We start from the raw sequence: 24289 nt of genomic DNA, 5'->3' as shown, positions 1-24289 counted from the left end.
TCAGTGTTTGCTAAAAGCATAATCGTACTTAGTAAGTCCTTAAGTAAACAGATCTTCTCTCCAAGGTTAAACACAGATTCTGTATAATGGCAGCGGTATGAAGAGGTGAGCCTATAGTCTCTTTACAGGGAGCTGTGGTTAAGACAAACATTTTACGCAGAGCTCATCAAAGCCATTGAGCTGTAAAAAAAAAAAAAAAAAAAAAAAGACTGAATGATACATGCTAACCCTAACTCATGCTGAGTTTTTCAATAGAATGAACTCCGAAAAACAGACACCAGGATATGCTGGGATCATGTATATATGTATACATGTATGTATGTGTGTATATATCATATATATCAATCTTGGCTGCCCACTATTACTAATGAAGTCACACAAAAAGAAAACATTACGAGTCATATTGAACATGCAGGAACACAACGTAAAATCTTGACCGCCACGATGATTCATAAACCAGCCACTGTAACTGGGATAAAATGTACATAATTTATTAGTTCCGAATTTTATTTTGAATATGTGAATTTTATTCATAATGAAATAATTCTGTTTAGAATTTGTGAATTTGATCTCATTGAGCAGCCAAGGCCTTCTATATTTACCAACGTTTCCTGTGCTAATTAAGTCACATCGCTGTTAATGGACTGTACCTGCCGCGTTCCCGTAACACCCCTCACAGTGCTGCTTTGCATTGTGGGTAACTTGTGTGGTGCTATTTTACTGTTTATACACTAATCAAGTTGTAATCTTTAATGCCTATTGTTAACATTACTTTGCTGTTTTTAAGTGATTGACAGATGTTATTATTTTTGTAGATGCTTCCATTTCACATATGTGTTGGGGTGACCGTGGCTAAGTGGAGAGCAGGGCCGCCTTTCAATCAGAGGGTCAGCGGTTCGATCCTGCTCTGCTAGTCTCATGTCAATGTGTCCTTGAGCAAGACACTTCACCAAAATGAACCCAAAATTGCTCCCGTAGCTGCGTCTACAGTGTGTAGATAGATACTGAATTGTAAGTCGCTTTGGATAAAAGCGTCTGCTAAATGACTGTAATGTAATGTTGTATTGTCTTCATACAGGTACATGCTCTGTGGTAAGTGTTATGTTGTCGCTTATGTTAAGTGGCATAACTCCACATGCATCTTATTACACTGGATAACATTTTCTATATTTTGTATGTTATTAGTATGTTATTAATGTCTTATTGAGAGACACAGTTAATGTTTTGTTCTATTGATTTAAGGAAAATGGAAAAAAAGGAGTTCCAGTCAATTTTAAAAACTCTTCGCTAATAATTTTCTAACATAAGGAACACATTGTCAAAGCTATATATGTCAAAGTAATGAAGTATTGTTGTGTTGCTTGAGACATTATGAAGAAAAAAGTCCTCAAAGTGGTGCTTTGCATTGATGATCCAGATGTGCAATGACCAACCTGGAGGAAATGTGTGTGTGTGCGTGATATTGTCTTCTGCAAAGAATGGAATAAATGGTCTGAGTGTTGCTCGTCTATGCCAACCTAACATCTGTTACACTGGCATAGGAGTTCATCTTGATAAAAACGCATGTAGTGTATCCACAAATAGCCCTTGATTCAAAAAAGTCACTCATACACCCGTTTCTTAGCGTTGCATTTGCTGACATTGACGATAATAACAGCGACCTTTCCGATGATAAAACAGAAATCAGTCAAACATTATGAGGGTCCCTTCTCTTCGCGTTTCATGCGATTTTGCATAACGTTTTAATGAGGCATTTAGGGGCCTATGAGTGATCTACTGAAAAAAAAGTCTACAATGGCAATCAGCAGTGAGTGTGGCAGCTGTTTGGCAATTAAAAAGCCAAATTACCCTCAATCAACACCATTTACAAGCGCAAGTAAATCTCAGAGCAAATAATGATGAGAGAAATCTGTTCAGACAGCTCTCATCTTGATAGGAATTAGAGGCGCATCCAAATCAGGAACAGTGTACTCTCTCAAATGTTTTCTCAGTCTGTTTGCCACAAGCACGCACGCACGCACGCACGCACGCACGCACGCACGCACGCACGCACACACACACACACACACACACACACACCCCTCCCCATATCTGTGCATTTTTGTATAGTGTTGGCTGGCCAACTGCAGCATGATGAAGGATAATGACTCCTTTACAGTAATGGATGGTCACTGTTCATGTTAAGGTGGTGTAGTCTCTTCATGGAAAGAGACTACACCTGTCTATTTGAGGCCGCCTGTGGAAAATAAATCCATAGTAGGTGAGCATAACTGCACCATCAACAAACTCCAATTAGTATTGGTAAATGGCAAACAAAAGTGAACTGCATGCACTGTTGAAAAACAGGCACTCAAGGGCAGCCATGGCAAATTGCAGTATCTACTGTCTGCATCAAGTATACCAAGATATTTTCACTCAAAGATGTGCCATTTTGTGCTATCTGTGTCTAATATGAAGCACCACGTTAAGTCTGTAAATAATGAATGGTGTAAATCTGACTTGGAAATTCAAATCCTCATACTGCATACAACCTTTGTAAAATAGTCCCCAACAAGACATGGGGAGCCACTGAAAATGACACATCCTGCAAAAAATGTGCCGGGCTGATGATGCATACAGGGATAGTATATATGAATGACATACTGTACATCCACACAGGAGCCTACACACAAAGGAAAAATACTGTCAAAGTCTATGCATTCAGAAACCAACACCTACAGTGTATATAAAGCTATGTAGAATATTTTAATAAGCTGTAAAAACAAAGTGGATTAGACCATCATGAATCCACGCGAATCAAGTGAACCGACTTATTTTTCCTCCTCTTACTACTTTTTCTTCTCCACTTATAGAGTCAATGTGCTTTAAACTTTGCGGTGGATTCACTACTTTAAAGATAAATTTGCCTCTCCATACATTGACGTTGCTGACGGTAAGGACTCGGTGTTCTTCGAGCTTGGTCTGTGGCTCGGTCAGACTCTAAGCTTCTTCCACCGTTATCACTTCAAAAGTGTTTTCAGCTGTGCAGAGCACCGTCCTCCAACTGCTTGGATAATTCTTCATTAAAACATTACTTTCTTCACAGCCCGTTACCCGACGGCTCCTCGCTGTCTGAATGCTATTGCAAACTTATAAATAAGTTGACTTTATCTGACTGACATTCGGGATAAAAACGAATGCTCCCGTGTCTGCATGCATACAGTGACAGGCAGCGAACTTGTCATAGCCTGCCTACCCATTGAGTAAAAAGCACTAGAAGCTTTCCCGGTAAATCAACATACTGTCACAAAACCACAACGACCGACATTCAAACATTCTTCTGCACAGACTACTCACCGTCGTATGCTGAATATGAACCGGCTCAATTTTGTGTGTGTGTGTGTGTGTGTGTGTGTGTGTGTGTACTCTGGTTCAGAAGCTCCAGACGCCTATTCCGCAATTGAAAAATCCCCCCTCGAAGACAAAAGCTCCAGCGGTGCCTGGACGCTGTCACTTGGGCTGCACGCAAGTGAGCGTCTGCGGGCGTCAAGCTGACCGCTGCTGTGGGTCATTCGACAGTCATGACGGGCGGACTCGACCCACAATTCGCATTTGCGCTCAACAGCACGAAGATCCCAGGTCTCTGTGCTCCGCTCCGCTGCTGAACCACCGGAACTACTTCCAACGCCAGCCGGAGCACGTTGAAGATAAATTCATGCACCACAATGGGAGAAAAATAAAATCACATCCATTTAACTAGTTCCCAAATTCATATTAATGAGATTCTACCAGGACACCACACGCAGACACACCACATTTAACCCATGGATAGCATATAAGCCATACATATAATAACTATTAATATTAACAACGTGATCATTATCACACTATTATGTTAGGTTTATGTATTTAAGTAATCACCATCATCTGATGCACTCTGATCATCATAAATATTAGATGTATGACAAATCATTAAAGCATGACAGTCATTTTGACTGTTTTGCTAAAAGGGTGAAACTATTTTTTGGTTTTTAAACACTGTGATATCCAGAGTTATTGTCGGGAGGGAAACATGCATTTAATTTACACACTGCTAAAAGTGCAACAAAACATTTGCTGCAAAATTAGTAGCATTTAGTGGCACCTAGAAGCCTTTTATACTGTTCTGTTACACAATAAATTGGGGGGCTTGGTGATTCCTCAGCCAGGCTGCAATCCTGGTTATTTGTTGATTAAATGCAAAGAGAAGCTTGATGTGAAGCACAGCGCGGCAACCTGGACAGAACATCAGTCAGAGCGCCTTGTTGAAGCTGAAGATTTCTGGTCAGAGTGATATTTGTTTGACATTTTTTAACTCACCCAGTCTCAAGGATGTGTTTTGCAGTGTGTGGTCTCGCACTGGCTGTTTGCTGTGGAGTTAACACACAGCTAACTCCATAATCCCACCATAAAGCCTGAGAGGATGGCTGAAACAATTCACTTTAAAATAAAAGTGTAGAGATATAGTTGTATGAAATTTCATTTTATGTCTTGTGTGGAGCACTTTGAACTACCTTGTTGTTGAAAAGTGCAAAAATTAGCTTATTAAAAACTGATTAATACTGGTATGATGCTGGCAAGATGAGCAAATACAAAATAGGGAACATTTGGCCTGACTTGCAAATAATAGCAGTTTTGCTTATTGTTATATTTCACTTGGATGTTTGACCTTTAATGTGGAGAATGACTTAACAAGCATGGGTTTGTGACATTACAACCACCATTGGTGATCCAGCATGTAACTTACACAAGTGCGGTATGGATACTTGAACCCTCCGAGGCACGCACAAAGTGGAATTTACAGAGAAGTAAAAAACATTTTGTGTCCAACAGTTGAACTTTTGAATTTCAATTACAATGATTTTCAATTAGGGAGAAGGAGCAGATGCCATTTTAAATATGTTAAATAAGGTAATTCAACTTTTTGGAAAAATCATATTGGACACAAATGTATGTATGTATGTATATATATATATATATATATATATATATATATATATATATATATATAGTTTTGTGTCTGAATGGGTTCTTTAAGCTTCCTGCAAACTCCAGTGTTCATCTATTAAAACAACTAAAATTACGTTTCTGATCAGCATTCCTGTAATATCATTTCTTCCTCTATCTTTTAACACCACTACATTTAGTCAGACCACTTCAGTGCTTTTGTCTGGAGCTTGGTCACATGGCTTCAGTCCCACTTCATCAGCTCAGAAACAGCTCAGTGCTGCACTCGTCTGGATGTTGGAGGTGCTTGCAATTGCACATATTTGTTCCAGGATTTGAGGATTTTCAAAGCAGCAATAAACAGTGCTACATATTTTTTTAGGATGAAAGAGATTATAAAACTGTAAAGATAAAAATCCATGTATGTTCATGAATTTTCTCTTATTTATTTTTTTAAAGATTAATAAAATGAAAACATAGGAATAAACAATCTTGGAATTTCTTCTGGGCCAGCTGTTGTATTTTGTGAGTCCACCACCAGAGGACTCTCCAGGTTAAAAAAAAAGTGTTGCCATAGTTAGACAGACCTACTGAAGGTTTTTTTTTTTTTTTTTAATGTGCACTTATCTGTGTTTTGTATTATTTTAATCTAATTTATAAAACTCTGTAAACTGTGAAAAGCCACGTTTTTCGTCTTTTAAGTCGTTAAATGAGTATCACCTGTCTGCTCCATACCAAATGCAACCAGGCTTGACCTGTCATGTTAAAAGCTATTTAGCTGAATCTTCTGTGTTGATTCCATCCAAACATGGTGAGCTTATAGTCTGCAAATTAAGTGACACTGAATTATGATTCAAAACAGAATATACTAGTACAGTCATGTGTGGGTCAATATGCAGTGTATTTTGCCACAATACATGTACAACATAGGCTGTTTCAGGACAACCACAGTTAATTTTGGCACAGAATTAAAGGTTTAAGTTTGTGTTGTAAACATGATAGGATAGGAGGTTGGCTTCAAAGCAGAAAACCTGTCTGTTGTTGAATGTGTGACGTTGATCTTGAGGCATGTGTCTACCTCGATGGCTTACCCCTACGTTGTAACAATTAGGCAGCACGACTGGATCTGCCCGGTTTGATCCTGCTGACTTTTAGACGTTGCAGTGTGTGGAGGCAAGGGATGCCCGAGATATCACACACACACGCGCACACACATCACAACCGGATATGCAACTTCTCAGGGAGGAATTGGGTGGAACCTTAAGGGTGCAACACGTCATCAACGCAAACATTTCAATTCCTCTGATGAGTAAACATCTCAAGATGGCAGATTAATGAGTTAATGAGTCCAGTCACATAATTTCATCATTTTGTATCATATATGATGAGAGCAGAGCAGCGCATGAGCCAGCCTCGCGAGAATACGCCTCGCTCGCCATGAGAAAGAGGAGAGTGTTGCGCATGCGCACCGTTGCATCTGCCGAAACAATTATCCTAAACGATGGAGAAAAAAAATAAGTTTGTAAAAATAAGTTTGTTCTGGTGAGTTCTCTTCAACAATTTGCTTTTACGTTGACTTGTATGTTAGGTAACATGTCTGTTGATGCTTCCTAATAGGGTCACCACGAGGATCATCTTGAAGCCGTTTTAAGCGCCTGGGATTCGAGCAAAGATCGTCAGATGGATGTAATTAAAATGTGACGTTTCAAATTGTTATAGGCAGTTGCATGCCTACTTTTGACTATCATATTTTTCTTTTATTCTAATAAAATATTCCTTGGGCATGTCAGTATTGACTCTTTGTTCTGTTAAATTGAATAGATTACTTGTACGCCTTATTTAGTCAAGGATTGTTGTGTGTTTTCTATGTGTGTATATATATATATATATATATATATATATATATATATATATATATATATATATATTGGTGCACCATTGTAATGAGCTATTACCTTTCATGTTTGCAATATGTACAGACATACTTTAAAAAAAATAAAGACCTGATTCGGGAGTTTTTAAGCGGATTCGTGGACGTTATTAGTGATGGACGTCGGAGATGAAATCCTCGGAAAGTCCCACTGAATCTAAAAATATGTGTATCATACACACACACACACGCACACACACACACACACACACACACACACACACACACACACACACACACACACACACACACACACACACACACACAGCGACGTTAGTCTCTGGCACAGGGACAGAGGGAGGAAGTGGGTCACACGCATAATTTCGCACCATTATCACATGGGAGTGTTTTCCTTCCAGTCAGCGGACTCAGTGGTCCCTGGAAGGCACTGCTACACACCAGGACTGTCACAATACTGGGTAATAGCGGAGTAAGCGCCTCTCAATCTGGGATTATGAAGCAGAACTGAGGAAAACAAAAGGAATATAGTCAGTGGCTTCGGTTTGTGATGACCTTGTTTCATTTCCTGCCACTTCGGCATGGAGACAGCGCTGTCGGTATTCGCCAAAACCTCCTCGCAACGTCTGGTCTGAACCGGTTCGGGGATGTGCGCAGTCTCGTGCGCACTGCAGACTCCACGCACTGATTTCACGCAGCACTCCGCGCCCTTCTCAGGCTCCGTCCTCATTGGTTCGGACGCTTGCTTCCCGCCCACATCTTTCAGCGTGCTGTGTGGACAATGGGGAAGTTTCCGATTTGCGATTGGTTCACGCCACTCCAAAACTTTTATTTTGGGGCAGGCCCCGTATGTTGTTGTGCACGGGCACGCACAGAAGTGGAGTTGTAAACGAAGCTCGTGCACGTTTCAGCACCAAAACTCGTGGACAGCAGCCAAACGAAGGAGAGAGGGTGGTCGTTGTGGGCTAGCTTATTGTACTAAACCGACGAGTCTGCGGTTTGCCGTACCATACCGCTGCGATCGCGGGAAAACTTCATTGGTAGTTTTGAGTCGTAAAGTGGACACTATACAGCGGCACGGCTTTGGCTTTGTTCGCCCCGGCGGGCAAGTAGCGCCGAGATCCGGATAACGGTGGAAAAGGGGACACGTTTCTGCGGGTAAATATACCGTTATCTTCGGCTCACTCGTGTCGAATTTTGCGCGGTCTTGGGTTCAACTAGCTGCACCACGGGAAGACTAAATGGCTGCAAATGAAGACGATCGAAGGTGATACAGAAGATTGTTCGTCCTAGCCGGATCGGTCCAGACAACGGGGGAGCAGTGGTCCTGTTTTTAGCCACATTACAACCTGCTCGTGCTGCTAGCCGCGGAGCTCTCCATTGTGTGAGCCCCTGGATCACCACACACACACACCTGCCGCCTCGCACAGCTACAACTGTGTGTGTTTTAGTTTTTTGCCGGATATATATATTTTTTTACTTTAATCCACGCATCCAGAATGTGCTCTCGGGTTTGGTTCGTGACCGACCGCCGTATCAGCCAGGAATACCCTCAGGTTCAGATCCTTCGGGCGCTGAAGGAGCGCTGCGCCGACGAGGACGTTGAATTCCGCTCGCTTCTCATGGATCAGATCGTGCTAACGATCAGTGAGGGACAATTAGGCAAGTATCACACAATTAAACCAAAGCAGCAGGTGCGTCTTGACGTAGAGCTGTGTCAATGGATGGTGCAGTGGAGCTGATTGTTTCGGATCCGCGGTGATCTACGTGGTCCAACAAAGTTATAATGGCAGGCGGGTATTGTTTGGGGACCAACACTGCTGTGAGGAAAGGAAAGGGCTAGCCCGGTCTGCCTGCTAGCAAGGAAGCGAAGTGTAACCACAGACGTGACCGCCTAACCCACTTTCCAGCGAGAGTGCCTCCAGAGGGGGAGCGAGGATGCTTGATTTGATTTCGCTGAATAAGTTACAATCCCAGCAAATCCGTCGATCATACGATTTACTTAATATCACAAAGGCAATTACTATTACAGAGGACTTGTAATTAAAACATTGTGCTATGCTCTCATGTGCTGGCACCACAGCCCATAGGAGGCACACGCGCATGCTAACATGCTTCACATACAAAGGGGCGTATGTGGACTAGTGGTGTTTGAGTGATCAATTCAAATATTTACTCTGTAAGGATTTTATGTACACCAGATCCAACCAGCAACTAAATGTATATCTTAAAATTGAGTCCAAATAAGTGTACAGGTTAAAGGAAGGAAAACATTAAGCAAATTTTGCATCAATGGAGCCTTGACCGGGACTTGTTTATTGATGATATATTGCTAAATTGGGGCATTGATTATCAAAACTCTCTTATTCGATTAGTCGACTAATCTTTCGAATGACTTAATGCAGAGAAACGTGATGCACATAACTTTGGTAAACACAAGATTGTATGTGATTTATTTCCATGATTACTCAGTTTTACAGATCTATCGATTAAACCAATTAGCCAACAAAATCACACGAGTGTTAGTCGACTACTAATTGATTTGGTCGAGGACAGCCCTATGTATCACCTTAATCCTTCAGGTTTTCTGTATATTTTTACCGTATCTACGCTGCCCACAGTATGTCACAATGACAGATCTAATGTACATTTTGTTATTGTGGTACTGCTTTGTCCAGAACACATTGTTTGAGTTCAGCTTGTTATGAGATGACAACATTTTCTCACTATTTACCCAGGAGGCCTTGAGAAAGAGATGGTAACAGTAGGAACTCTCGACAAACAGACACACATGGAATTCATCGGGACGGTGTGAAGTGGGGCTGGTGTCATCAGATGAGAGGCGTGCGGGTCTCAATTAACACATAAACGTGTAGGCTGGCACTGGCAGATGCTGAATAGTTCGGAGACCATGTGGGACGGATCGGGGTGAGCTTGAGCAAGCACGTCCCTCACAGGCGACATACTGATGATACTGTTACATCAGCTCTACTGTACGGCTCAGTCATGGCAGAGCTTTTCAACTCAACGCGGGGCTTCATGCGCCAACAACAGAGTATTAAAGTGGAAGGCATGACATTTAAGAAATCGCATGTCTTTTTAACACCTTAGTTCAGCCAAAGGACCATTTGTGAACATAAGGAAATCCTGGAAACGGCTAGTTGTAAAGAGAATATCACATAAAAATCACAGTATGACGCCGTTTTTTGCTACCATATCAAGATAATCCTATTTTATGAATATGCTAATCATCACAAAATGCTAAATATATCAAGGAAATACTGAATTTGAGACCATATTAGCCAACACAGGGAGGTAGGTAGGCGGGTGTCTAGACCTGTGGCTCAGCAAGATACACACAACTGGAGCAGGGCAGTTAGCATGAGCTGTAATACAGCCTGGCCCCAAGTCTGCGTACGTCTTCTGAGCCTTGTCTTAACATCACAGATTAACAGCCAGTGGACAGATTAGCCACGCTGTGGGCCTGCTACACATACTCTGTGGCTGCATGCTGGCCCTGTACACCGAGCATTACGCGCAGCTTTTTATCTACGTTTGAATTAACCCACGTTACATTTACACATAGACTGCAGTAACTCTGGAGCTGGACGATACTTTCTAGTGCAAAATCCAAGTGGAAACTGCAACTTGTCCACATCATCTTTACCAAGTCAAAGTTGCCAGTCTCTTGTAATATGCATATCCTTTTACATTACATTACAGTCATTTAGCAGACGCTTTTATCCAAAGCGACTTACAATTCAGTATCTATCTACACACCGTAGAAGCAGCTACGGGAGACATTTTGGGGTTAAGTGTCTTGCTCAAGGACACATTGACATGAGACTAGGAGAGTAGGAGCCGGGGATCGAACCGCCAACCCTCTGATTGAAAAGCGGCCCTGCTCTCCACTTAGCCACGGTCACCCACTTTTAAATTGTCTGAATTGCTGTGTGGATTAGCAATATAGCATAAGCATACTGTACAACATCAGTGAGAGTATACAATCCTCACTGTTTCTAACACAAGTGGTATTTCACCATCATGTGATCAATAAGGCCCATTGGTCACTGACCAAAGAGTTATTCTCCACTTCACATTTCATGCATTTATATTTGAATAAAAACTAAAACAAACAATGTTTAGGTTAAGTAAAAATAAATGTTCCTGGACACAAAGTATTTGTTAGGGTGGGTCAGAATGCAAACCATTAAAACACCTGTACCGGTTTCTCAGGTTGAATTCCCCAGGTTCAATATGGCCACAGGAGGAGAGATAAGTGCACACACCTTAGCCAGCCAAACCAGTTTTGAGCTCATTTTAAACTTAAAACAGAGATTGAATATTTTACGATCCTTTGAAGTCCTCACACATGCCGCTGGGCAAATTTCACCCCCAAAGATGATAAATGCAACGCTCCTATGCCAGTGAACGGGAAGATGAGGTTCAGTATCTTGATTTACTACCAGACATGTAGGTGTATATTAGCATCAATATACATGCGGTCAAAGTTTATGGCATGAACACTAGTTCATGCCATAAACTGGAAAAAGGGAGAATTGATGGGTCTTGATCATGGTAATGAATTTTACCTCCCACTGTAGGTCCTTAGTTGGAAAATAACAGCTCCTTTTTTCTGAAAAAATGCTTTGCAAATATATGTTAAAAAAAGTGTGAGATTTAAGGGCTGTGGCTTGATTGCACATGTCAATCCATCAAAGGAAAATTCTTTGATCATTACATAACCTGCAGTAATCTCATTTGCAAGTTCTCTCATGCAGCCAGGAACATTTACATGTTATTGGTATTGCCAAAGAGGCTCATACTAGCTTTTTTCTCTTGATAGAAAAGCAACAAAAAAACAAAATAATAGGATAATATCAAATCATTTATGTGACAGCAACATTGACTGATACTCCCTCAAAAAATACTTTTACTGTTATTGTTCCTGGAATAGCAGCACCGTATTAGGGTGTGAGTGGCTGACACATCTTTCCCATGTCTGACTAGCTGTGTTGAGTGTTCAGCCTTTTCTTTTATATACGGTCATACCGCTAATAAGCACATGCGTTTGTAATTTGCATAGTTGCAGTAGTCAAAGAGAACAGTGTCTAGTGCACGATTACTGGACTCCAACCCTTCTAACGTCATACTATCTGATGCTGACTGATGTTGCATCACTGTAAAAACTCACTGTGTTGGGAGGAAGCTGCAAGTTAACTCAAACCCGCAAATATTAAGGAAAGAATAATGTTTCTCTTCTATTTTCTTTCCTGATTTTCCTGTCATACCAAATAAATGACTCGCCGTACAAGCTGACAACAGCCACCACACTAAAGTTGTTCAGTATTACCAGTCACTCTGGCAGGTAATGACACATTACATGTCAAAGACACATCAGTTAAAATAGCAGTGGTGGATATGTTTTTTTGTTTGTACCAGCCCATGTGGCTGGTGGGTACAAAATATGCCCTACACAGCATTATGTCAAAAATATAAAAATAGCCATTGAGTAAGGTTTGGCAAGACTGTGTACAGACTCACTCTGCTACCAGACCAAAGTACTTTCTCCTCCATTCTCTCCCACAAACCTTATAATGACATGTTGCATTATTCATTAATAACATTTTACTTTATTGTACACATATAGTATATGAATATATATATATATATATATATATATATATATATATATATATATATATATATATATATATATATATATGACTAATGTACAGTATATTAGAGTAATTAAGTATTTTATAATATTGATTCATCACTGTAGTACTGCCCACTACATTGAACTGGTATCTTCAAAAACAATCTTCATAAACATGTTTCATTCTTTTCAGAACTTCATCAGTTTAAATCAGCCAAAATAAATCAGAATATATAGAAAATGGCTCTACTTTTCACTTGATGTATAACCTCAAACATCGTATGAGTTCATGGTCTCAATCCTTAGTCTTCTTTAATACAGCATGATGTTCGTTTAGTAAATTATGGTCTCATTAAAAGTAAAATAAACAACAAATCAGGTTATGCTTTAGGGCGTGGCTTCCTTGTGATTGACAGGCCGCTTCCACGGCCCATCTGGGAGTTGCCCTTTTATTATATTTAGAACTTATTTCGAACTTTCATGAACTGTTTTCAGTTCATGAAAGTTTATTGTAACCTTTTAATCGCCTGAAAAAATGTCTTATTCAGTGTTGGGTTTTACTCGCTGTGCTGTGCCGATGCTTGGCCTCACAGTATAGGCCTACAATATATGATTTTTTTGTCTGAAACTGTGGATAAACCTGCTGCCCCATCATGCTAATTTAGACAGGATACCCAGACCCAGTCCGGACCCGCCGGCCTAGCGTTGGCACAGCATTTGTCAGCGTTGCGTGCTTTGTGACGTTGCAGCGGTATGCATAGAATGCTTGTAATGCTTGTTAGCTTTGTCAGGCAGATGGACACACACACACACACACACACACACACACACACACACACACACACACACACACACACAGTCCATTGAACCATAAAACCATAAAACCATAAAAACATCACGCTCTGTCATAGAGCACAGAAGAAATCCCATCCGCTGTCACTCTGAACAGGTCACGTCCACACTAAATGTAGACAGAAAAAAACCCTGCATGTTGCCTTTGTTGTACACCAAAATGGTCAGGAAGGGTTTCTGAATGTTTTTTTTGCAAATGGTCACATGACTTACAGTGCAGTGCACACCAACACTTGCACACATGAATAGGACTGATTCATCTGGCTGCCTCGCTGGTCTCTGTTTGGTTCCCCTGGAGATGGAGACGAGCACCATGAACAGAGAATATTGTCTGTCAAAAAAGCATGAGACCGTGTCCCCTGACACTTCCCACTGTAATACCATTCTCAGTGCTCTCAGTAGCCGCACAATCAGAGCAGTGTGGCCGGAGAGACAGTAAATCCTCCTGCTTCTATACTGAGATTGTGAGGAGGAGGAGAAAAAGGGAGGGGCGGCAGTCTTTTCATGGCTTCATACTGCTTTCTTATGCCCCTCCCCTCCTCCCTCCCTTCCTCTGTGTTAAGGCTACAAGACATCCCTGACCTTTTCTGCCTGCTGCCTCGTCCCCCGTTCCCTCCTCTACCTGTCTCTGCACAGAGCTGCCTGAAGAACGAGTGCCGGCTGGGCCCCGCCCATAGTGCGCGCACCATACACACTGTGTGGGCTTGAGGCACGGCGCATCTGCCGGCACATTGGGGGCTGTCTGTTCTAATTACGTATGCAGCAACCATCAAGCTTCTGGTGACCTCTGATGATCTCAGCCAGTGGCGCTGTCTCTATAGTGAGCCGGCAGATTCTAAGATGGCTGAAATTCAGGTCACGGTTAGAGATGAAGTGCTGTGCTAGTGACAAATGTGTCTCCTCCCTTCCATCCCGTACACACACACGAACACACAGGTTTGGTTGTCACCCAATCTGTTCTTCCCGATGAGCCGTTGGGTCGCATCGCCTGCTCAAGAATCTCACAGTCTGTCTCTGTTTCCTCCTCTCAACCGGGGTGACAAAGTAACACCAGTCACCAGTGAAATGCTGCCAAATCTCTGGCTTTGGCCGGTGAATTTGCCATCTGTGTTTGGCAAATATCAAGCCAATATTCCATCAAAACTGTATTCTGTTCTGCAGATCCAGATAGCTGTGGATAGAGACTGGAGATGGCGAGTAGGAAAGTTAGTGTCACGCCACGTGTTCATTTAGCCTGTTGTATTTAGTAAGCTTACATTAGTATTATATATATATATATTAATAGGTGTCTGAAATTGGTTTTTAATGTCTAGTCTGTCAACAAAACACCTTGAATTTCAGATAACAGACACTAAAGACTATTATTTTGCTTTGTTCATAAAAAGTGATTACCAAATACAATATAATTCCAACCATGCCTTTCTCCATGATGTGTGTTCATGTGTGATTCAATTCAAGACATCTCTGGCTACCCCACTGCCCTACATTTAGACAAAGTAGAGTATAGTGTTAGCACATCAGCAAGGATATCGGCCCAAAAGGCAGAGGAAAGCTGGCAGCGCTGCAGGGGAGTACTGTTTATGGATATGGGCAGCATGTAAATAATCGTATCAGCTAGCAAGGCAGCTTCCAAATTCATGACTTAACACCACCAGCCTCGGATAGCTGGCTGCTTCTGCCCGGTCCTGTAACCCGGCCAACTCTCAGTCTGAGCTGTGGGGGACGACTGCAGCAATGTCCACAAAAGAGTCTCTATGAGAGGAGTTAACTTTTCCACCAGGAGATGGTGGATTCCAAATCTCACCTACCCCCTTTCACAATATTTCCAGCGCCTGTAAATATGACTTTGGGGATGTAACGGTAGCTGTAAACAATGACACGTTGCTTTTCTCACGTAAGGTCTCGCTATAGTGGCTCAGAATTTTTTTGCATGCTCTGAAGAACTTCCTATATGTATGAGGTTCAGGTCCAACCGTTTGGATACTTGTTTAATGATGGCCTTCTTGTTTCCACCACCTCCTTCAACCCCGGACCCACTTTCTCAACCTCCAGGTCTGCGAGTGGAGCAGGAATTGGTGACATCTTATCCACAGGTGGTGGTGGTACGGGTGCCCACGCCCTGGGTGCAGTCAGATAGTGACATCACCGTGCTGCGCCACCTGGAGAAGATGGGCTGCCGGCTGATCAACCGTCCCCAGGCCATACTCAACTGTGTCAACAAGTTCTGGACCTTCCAGGAGCTGGCCGGCCATGGTGTGCCTCTGCCTGACACCTTCTCATACGGTAAATCAATACGTGACGTTTGTCCTTTTTTTTAGTGTTGGTGTGTTGTGGTGGCGGCACGGCGCTGTTGCAACTCAGGCGTCAGTCCACAAGTCAGTGGAGGAAAAGTGTGATGCAACTGGCTTCATTAATACTTCCCAGTGTGTGGACAACAAGTAGTCCATGCTGCATTGTACCTTATAAATGGCTCGAGGGGTCCAGTGCAGACTACAGAATGCAGACTGTAATTCCCTCAGTGGAGGGCATAAGGAAGTGCACAGACGAATAAACACAGGCACCTGCTGGACAATTTCTTATCAGCAGTCCCAAAGATCTAGTCAAGTTTGCTTCAAAGCCTCAGCTCTTTCATACATCATTCATCAATTATTTATGAAATTATGTCCCACATGATTGTGTTTCAAAAAAATATGGACAGCCCTTGCTGCTTATGTCAATGATATGGCTGTGTTCTAGTAAATACAAGCTATAGATTATTATATATTATATTATGATAGATGTAATTATTGTCTGCAAGTATGTATAACAAATTATAGGGGAGTATAACTGCATCATCTACAGTGAAATGACTATTAGCATGATTGCCATCACTGCTGTGTCAAGTATGTTGTTTTTGGACATTTCAATCACATCAGTCACATCACAGGCTTTAGTCCATGTGTCTGTGTGACAGTTTATTAGGCCATTCGTCAGACCATCACTACACCACTGCAATTATTCCAATAACAGAGAGAAAACTCCATTTACATACCGAGTCAAATCCTCATAACCGTCCACTAAACCACGTGTATTTAAAGTTACCACTGTTGATAACAGCACAAGCCAGGCTGCTGTTTTCATTGGTTGTAGTTTGCTGATTTTGTAAGATAAAACCGAGGCTGACAACCAACACCACGCATTTTTATTTTTCTTCTCTTTTCCAAAAATCAACAGCGGTGTGGTGTTTGTGAGAGCAGACAGAGAAGGATACAGACAGAGAAAGAAAGAAAGAAAGAAAGAGGAGGGGGGTGTTTGGCCTACATTCCATCCGTCTCTCTGCACAGTAGGCCAGGCGATGCATGCAGAGCGGCTGGAGAGCTTATGTAACACCCCCTCAAACGCCCCACCCCATGCCCCCCCTCACGATTTTTCAAAATAAAAGATGCCATAGCTCTCCCTCCTGCTCTCCACCTCGGCAGCTTATGACGTGGATGGACCCACATTTGCTGCCCACTCTCTCCTCCTCCACTCCCTCTGTTCTTTCTCCCTCTCACTGAAAACACACACATGTGTGAGAGAGAGAGAGAGAGAGAGAGAGAGAGAGAGAGAGACAGTAGTGGAGTAGTGGAGATAGAGAGGAAAAAGAAGAAGTTACACCTCATTTTCTTTTTCAATATTTTCAATCGCTTCTCAAGCCGAAGCACATCTGTTGCTGCACGAGCTGCCACTGAGTCAAAGTCAGATATGGTCAGCTGCTTCACATTAACGCATCCCTCAGTGACTGCTCTGTTCCAATCTCATGAATCAAGCAAGCAGCAAAAACGATTACAAGCTCAGGACAAACACTCCTACAGCCTCGCTGTTTTGAGTCACTTCTGTTGCCATGGCAACGTGCTACATCCCCCCCTCCCCACCCCCACCCTGTTCAGCCGGCTGTAATGTGTGAACCATGCTATCAAAACAAAGGACGATTTTTACAAAAAACATAATTATAATTATATAATTTGACACCACTGTGTGGGTGCATGTTTCTGGGTGTGTGTCTGCTGCGTGTTTGTGTGCATGGCGTATCCCAGGAGGGCATGACAACTTCCGTAAGATGATTGACGAGGCAGAGCCGCTGGGCTACCCTGTGGTGGTGAAGAATGCACGTGGCCACAGAGGTAAGACCATCAAGTCTATTTCTTCCTGTCACCAGCTCTATTCACCACACCACACCTTAAAAAAAAGAGATCTGTTTTCACTGCAGGCCCCCGGTGGCAGCTCAGTCCACCCTGACATGAAATTCATTGACAGAGTGTTAAATGATTAGAACTCCGGTGCTGCAACAACCAGCGTGACAGAAGCTTGCAATGCTTGCAGGATGGCTGCTAGGTTAATCACTTCTGTTTCTAGTAAATTTACCCCGGGTTTCACACATTTTGCATGAATTCACAGGGGGCTTGTGTGGGGAAATTTGAGCCTTGCCATTGATGTTGGAGATGAGCCCCAGTGTCTGCTGACCCATTGGGATTTTCCTTTTCATAGTAATTGACACATGAAGGACTCGCCAAGGAATAACAATGCACCGCGGTGAGCCCAGGCTGCCGTCATAACGCATTGTTAGTCAAAGCAGCCATTGGTCAACCACTAACTTGACCCTTTTTTATGGAGTTCTGCATCTAAAGGGTTGCTTTCCTCCCCTCTGTGTTTAACCATTGTCATTGGCTTAAGTCTAGCTTTCCTTCCTTCTGTTGAGCAAATATAAAGGCCTACAAACAATTATAAAGGGCTCTTTCAAAATCATTTGTATTATCAGGCCAATACTAGATCCCACATGTCATGTGATTTTCCTGGCCAGTTGTTGGGATGTGAAATACTGTAATTGAAAACTAAGTGAATGCCTTCGTGTGCCCAATCTCTAAATCAATGTTTTAGTGCCACCAGTACAAAGTAGTCATGTGTCTCAGTGAGTCACAGGACCATGATTCCCTGCTTGTCTTGTTTTTGTAAAGTGTGCCTGCCACTGTCCGTCCTCACATCTTCATGATGTTACCAGGGGATTGCCTTGTCATCTTGTTTGGATTGTCACCTACTCACAATGTACACACACGTAGCATGCGCAACATTTTCCCTGGTGCCGGATCAGGGCTTGACAACCATGAGACGGAGCCGAGTGGAACTAATTAAAACAGGCGTTTTCTATCCTCTGTGAGAAGCAATTCTGGGGCTGCTGAGAGGAGTGTCCCATCTATTATAGTAGACACGGGAACTGGCATGAGACTTGGTCAGCAGAAGCAGCTTCTTGTCAGCAAGACTTAAAAGAAGTTACCCAACCTCAGCTAATATTGCGCAAATGTCAGACCCCGCACACATCTTATTTTCATGTTCACATAAACCTCATCTACTTTATCGTCACAGCCTGAAAACTAGCTCATCTTTCCTTTTGTTTCCTTAATCTTATCTCTCCTCCTTTCCCCCTCAGGCAAGGCTGTATTCCTGGCACGGGACAAACACCACCTGACAGACCTGTGTCACTTGATCCGGCACGATACCCCCTACTTGTTTCAAGAGTACGTCAAGGAGTCGCACGGCCGCGATGTCCGGGTGGTCTTGGTGGGTGGCCGTGTCATCGGCTCGATGCTACGCTGCTCCACCGATGGTCGCATGCAGAGCAACTGCTCCCTGGGTAGGCAGACGATGACACACTGAATTACTCAACTATTGAGCACTGTCACACACACACACACACACACACACACACATTACATTACATTATTGAACTCGCTGCCCCTTCCCTTCATTTACCGTCACAGTCACCAGTCACCCCCGATGCCACCTCTGTCGAACTGGAACGGATCTTAATCTTGGAAAATATTCTATTTTTAATGTTTTTGTTTTGACTTTGATGTAATGATCCTTTGGATCTTATGGGATCTGTTAGACAGGCATTTGTTCTAATCATTTGTGTATATGAGGATAATATTTAACGATCATATCGTCAATGCTCCATCTGCTATACAAACCAGTTTTGGGCGACAGTGTCAAATCTACAAGCTCGTCCTGAAACGGCCTCGGAGACATGAAGTGACATGAAGCATTCCAGCTGATGAGACTGCATGGACAAGATTGGTCTAGTGGATGCTGGAATGTGCCGTGACATATTTAGGACACCAGCCATCAGATTATTCTGAATTTATGAAACAGATCATGTTGACACTGACTGTAGGTGGATCCGATGTTTCCTATATCAGCCACACACACTGTATGTTTTAATATTGCTCTTGATTCATCATAGATTATTTTTTGACAATTTGGTGAATTGAACGATGCACAGATTCCTGTGGGTTTTAATCAGTTTGATATCTCTCTCTGGATCGTTAGGCGGCGTCGGTATGATGTGCCCACTGAGCGAGCAGGGAAAGCAGCTGGCCATAGAGGTGTCTAACATCCTCGGCATGGATGTGTGCGGCATCGACCTGCTGCAGCTCAACGACGGCTCCTTTGTGGTCTGCGAGGCCAACGCCAACGTGGGCTTCATTGCCTTCGACCAGGCCTGTGGCATGGACGTGGCAGGCATTGTCGCCGACTACGCCCTGTCGATGCTCCCCAGCCGCCTCACCCGTAAGATGTCCCTGCTGTCCGTCGTGTCGAGCACCAGCGAGACCAGCAGCGAGCCGGAGGTGTGCCCCGTGCCCACCGGCGGCGGCTCGCTGCCCGAGGCCGTCTGCAACATGAGCGTGGGTTCTACTTCCAGCGAAAGTGACCCGGAGCTGGCCGAGCCCTCCCAGTCCTCGCCCCGCCAGTCCACAGCCCCCGCCCTCCCCGATCTCCCCGATCCAGCCTACAACTTCAACACTCTTCTCGCCAATGAAATCAAATTATTGACTGAGTAAGATTCAAGCAGCTTCATGCACACACAAACACCACAAATACATATTAAAAACACGCAGACACACACCTGTACGCATGCCAACAGACATTTCTTTTTTAAAACACATATCAATCCAAAAACTATGAAAACATAGAATGTTAAATGCAAAACAAGAGCAGAGAAAAAGAAAAAAAACTCCACACACATACAGACACAGACCACAGAAATACAAAACATGAGCCTTCTCCTACTAACTCCTGTCAAAAGTAACAAAGATCTGAGGCTGCTCCCCTGACTCTCCTCACTTTGCACCTCGACTCCCAAACGGCAAACCCCACTTTCCAAACTTAGCTCACACTCAAGCAGGGTGGCGGCACGGTGGTGGGAGATAGTACATAAGATGACTGCCAAATTGGCCTCTCCTAGTTTCTATTTTGCAAAATAGCAAGGGTGAAGGTAACTATGTATTTTGTATGGGTGTGGGATTCCCATAAAAGGCACCTGCCATGTTTTTATCCTTACGTTTATTTAAAGGCGAATCTACAGTATGTTGTCATAAAAAAAAGTGGTTTCCTGCGGGGACTGTAGTAAGGTTTGGTGGATTGGAGGTGGGGGTTTTTTCTTCAAGTGATTAGCTCCTTGGGAGAGGAATACATCCTCATGCTAGGCACATTATACTGACAGTTCCAATGTAGCAATGTAGTACTCTCAAGGCTACAGAACAGGATGGGGACCGTCCTACAGCAGCTGGATTTCATGTCACATTTACTTCTTACTCATAACTGAAATGAGACTTGAATTCACTACATATGTCATATGTTGTAAATCCAACTACAACAGAATGTATACACAATGTTTTACGGCTCCTATAACTAAAATCCCAATTTTGATTCGCTAATATTTAAATGTAGCCAGAGCTTCTACTTTCACCGTTAATAAGAGGCTGACGTTGTGCTGTCAGAATGATTTCCCTTCCATGTGTCAATAACAATATTATCAACCCAGACCACAAACCCCACAGCACCAGAGAGTCCTCCTGGGTGCTAACACGGTGTCCATTCACTGTGAGTGAAGCAGGCTAATATAAATGTCAGCAAAGCTGCACTAACCTGAGCGAGGTGGGAGAAATAACAAATAGCTGTTGTGTTTTAGAGTCACATCCCGGAAAATAAAAAAATTAATTGAGTGCCATGACTCGAATCCTAGTTTTTAATTTCTTAGATAGCTTGTTTGATTAGCCTTACCAGCAGCAGCAGTCTGCAGCTTTTTAAAATTCATTCAATAGCACTTTATGATAAACAGATGCTTTTTTTTTTTTTTTTTTGTCGCTCAGATGACATATTTAGGAAAACACAATATGTGAAAGCTGCGTCTACACATGCGAACAAAATATACCTCAAAACAGTGACTTTTCACTGCCATGACGACATAGTTATTCAAACATACATATCAGCCAGGATCCTTGTGGTTTTCAAGTGGCCCCTGATACACCAGGTGTTCCTTCTCTTTATGTCCAAGAGCTAAAATGGTAGTAGTGTTATTTTTATTTTATTTTATTTTTTTAGCTTTTTTGTACATATTTAGGTAGTGAATTAGCTTAATACTAGTGTCCAGCGGATGAAACCGGAATGGCCAACATAACTGCCAACATTGAAATCTTCTTCAGCTAATGTGGACAGACTTGTTTGTACAGACCTGCAATACTGAAAAGGTTGAAACTGAAAATTGGTGCTAACATTTCTGGATTTGGTCAGATGTGTTTTCATAGTCATATGATTTGTAGATTTTTACTTTTGTTGTTTTCACCTTATTTTTTGATAACAATGAAGTACCTAACACACAAAAATCTGTTGGCATGATGTACAAATAAAAACAATGGGAACTATATTTTTTGCAGTCTCTTTGATTAGAATGTTACGTTTTACGAAAGAAAAACAAATCCAGGGATTTCAGTGGCCAAGAGCTTATTGCTTATGGTTTTTGTTCCAGTTGATTCGCCCCCCTGTACACCTTCGGAGATAGCTGTCAACATAGGGGTTGGGTATTCTGGTGAAAATGTCATTCAGTAAGAAAAATAATTTACATCTCTGATCAAAAGCACAAATTCTTCAGTTCCACGTAGTGACGTCCATGTTTTTAGACTCCTAACCCTTTCTGTTGAACACTACTCAGGGAAGCAGCCTGGATCTCACCCCTGAACCCCAAAAAGCACGACATATCCATTGGAGCTTAAGACATGTAAAAAAAAAAACATTACACGTACCTACAGGCAGACAAAAAGATACACAAACAATGAAAAAAAGGCTGGAAACTACAGTATGAGACAATGTGGTGTATACCATGGTTAACATTCACTTTTTTTCCTTGCTTGTTTTATATTGTTCCTTGTTTTCTTCCTAATTTATAGTATTTTTAAAGAAAAGAAAAGTGGTTTTTGTGCACTAATATTGTCTCAATAAAGTGAAACCGCTGTGAAGCTTGATTTTATTTTCCTTTTTTGTGGGCCAAATTTACTAACCGCCTGGAATCTAACAGGGGCCCGATGGTGCCAAATCTGAACACGAAACAACAGGGAATGCAGCTTTTATTTTAAGTCTGCCTGTCAAGTGATCACAGTGGCTCCACTGACAAGATGACACCAGTTACACGGCTGTGACGTCCCGTATCTACATAATGAAAGTATCTGACAAACAAACTGTGAAATCCGCTGATGTCCACTCTCCTGACATGCAAGGGCTGGTGGCCTTGATTATCAACAAGTCACACCCTGACCTAGAAGCTTGTATGATTGAACTATCTCCAGATGTGGTTGTCCCCTATTTTTTTGAAAGTCTTTGTCTTTTTATTGATGCCTGTGTCATTCTACATTGTGTACGTAAATGTTGATCAAAGATCACATATCCTTCACATTGACAAGCCAGCCATAGGAAAGAGTGAAATGTTCGTATCATTCCTACAGCCCTGTTATTTCAATCTGTAGTTTACACGGCATCCGTATGCACACAGAGCACATCTAGCCGTTTCGGGTTAGCACTGTGCCCCAACAACTTTCACAATGCCTTTTCATTGTCTGGTCTCCTCTGGGAGCAATGATTTGAGGATCATAGTTGAGTCATGATCCCAGTTCAGGTGGGTTTCTTTCTGCTTGGTATTTGTACAACAATGGCCATGATAAAGTGGATACAAGACATGGATGCTGCTGAAAGAAACGTGTACTGCGTGGTAGTGACACAGGGAAGGAAGAGAAAAAGTGTGCAAATCATGAAGCGATAGAAAGTGTGTTGGCCTGTGTGGGGCCTGGGCAGCCTGGAACAAATGTGTTGGGACCTCTGAACTGTTCACTGTGTACAACAACACACAACAGAGCACAAGGTTACTATTTAATTCCAAACTGCTGCTAATGTATATTTGGCTCCGAAATTAAAAAGGGAATATGTGGAAATCCCAGTGTTTCCACGTTTTGCTGCCTCTCGACACATAAAAATGAATCTGAATGCCAAAAAAACAAACTTTTTGTTGTTCAATTCAGTACTAGTGACACTAGTAGTGGGATGATTTTAACGGTGATTCTTTGTTTTGATATAATGAATAAATGTTTCAGAATTGTATATAATATGAAGAATTTCACTGCAATCATCGGGTTCATTTTTTGTCAATGTGTTTTAAAACGAACCTGAGGTTTGCTTCGGTTTACAATGTACTTTGATTTGCAGAAGGAAAATGCAATGTTTATGCTCTGCTGACGATTTATAGGCATTGGATTATATTTGCATAACATGGTGAATAGATGATGAGGTTCTGGACTGCTAAGTACGAGGTACGCAAATAACATTGCGCAAAAAAATGGTTTTACCAAATGCCCGAACCATTATTCTGTTCTGTATCATTCTGACAGTGTTACGAAATGATCCTGAAATCATGTTATTTACAAATGTGCATAATGATGTAAATATATATCCTTCTTCTTTTTTTTTAGATTCAAATAAAAATGAGTCATTATTCAAAACCAATGAAAATTAGTCTCCTCTTTATATCAGCACTTCAATATCAAAATGTTTTCACATGCTTATTAAAGATATGTAACTGAGCACCA

The 24289-nt window shown here is 42.2% G+C and overlaps 2 protein-coding genes across 5 annotated transcripts in view; one reads left to right on the top strand and one right to left on the bottom strand.

The window, feature by feature from the left end:
- The window catches only part of LOC137889596 (forkhead box protein J3-like), a 53179-nt gene extending 49571 nt beyond the window's left edge, over nt 1-3608 (bottom strand). For all 3 annotated transcript variants that reach the window (XM_068733523.1, XM_068733526.1, XM_068733525.1), the window contains exon 1: nt 3337-3608. The gene's annotated coding sequence lies outside the window, so the exon portion shown is untranslated. The remainder of the gene's footprint in view (nt 1-3336) is intronic.
- Nucleotides 3609-7589: 3981 nt separating this feature from the next.
- On the top strand, nt 7590-22678 carry rimkla (ribosomal modification protein rimK-like family member A). 2 transcript variants are annotated; one of them, XM_068733121.1, is made up of 5 exons: nt 7590-8515; nt 15417-15647; nt 17420-17506; nt 18808-19011; nt 19707-22678. In XM_068733121.1, the coding sequence occupies exons 1-5, from the start codon at nt 8353-8355 to the stop codon at nt 20216-20218; spliced, it is 1197 nt and encodes a 398-aa protein (XP_068589222.1). In that variant the 5' UTR covers nt 7590-8352; the 3' UTR covers nt 20219-22678. The 2 variants fall into 2 exon arrangements, with proteins under 2 accessions (XP_068589222.1, XP_068589223.1); XM_068733122.1 differs by lacking the exon at nt 17420-17506.
- The last annotated feature ends 1611 nt before the right edge of the window (nt 22679-24289 follow it).

The sequence above is a fragment of the Cebidichthys violaceus genome, unplaced genomic scaffold (genome assembly GCF_023349555.1).
Source record: "Cebidichthys violaceus isolate CVI_PGR_0920_01 unplaced genomic scaffold, fCebVio1.0.p SCAF_6, whole genome shotgun sequence".
NCBI lineage: Eukaryota > Metazoa > Chordata > Actinopteri > Perciformes > Stichaeidae > Cebidichthys > Cebidichthys violaceus.
Note: the sequence above shows the minus strand (reverse complement) of the source record. Positions and strands in the feature narration are given on the sequence as shown.

Coding starts and splice junctions, on each gene's coding strand:
- rimkla (XM_068733121.1), top strand. CDS start 8,353: ATGTGCTCTCGGGTTTGGTTCGTGACCGACCGCCGTATCAGCCAGGAA. Junction 8,516..15,416: donor GATCAGTGAGGGACAATTAG/GCAAGTATCACA, acceptor CTCAACCTCCAG/GTCTGCGAGTGGAGCAGGAA. Junction 15,648..17,419: donor GCCTGACACCTTCTCATACG/GTAAATCAATAC, acceptor GGCGTATCCCAG/GAGGGCATGACAACTTCCGT.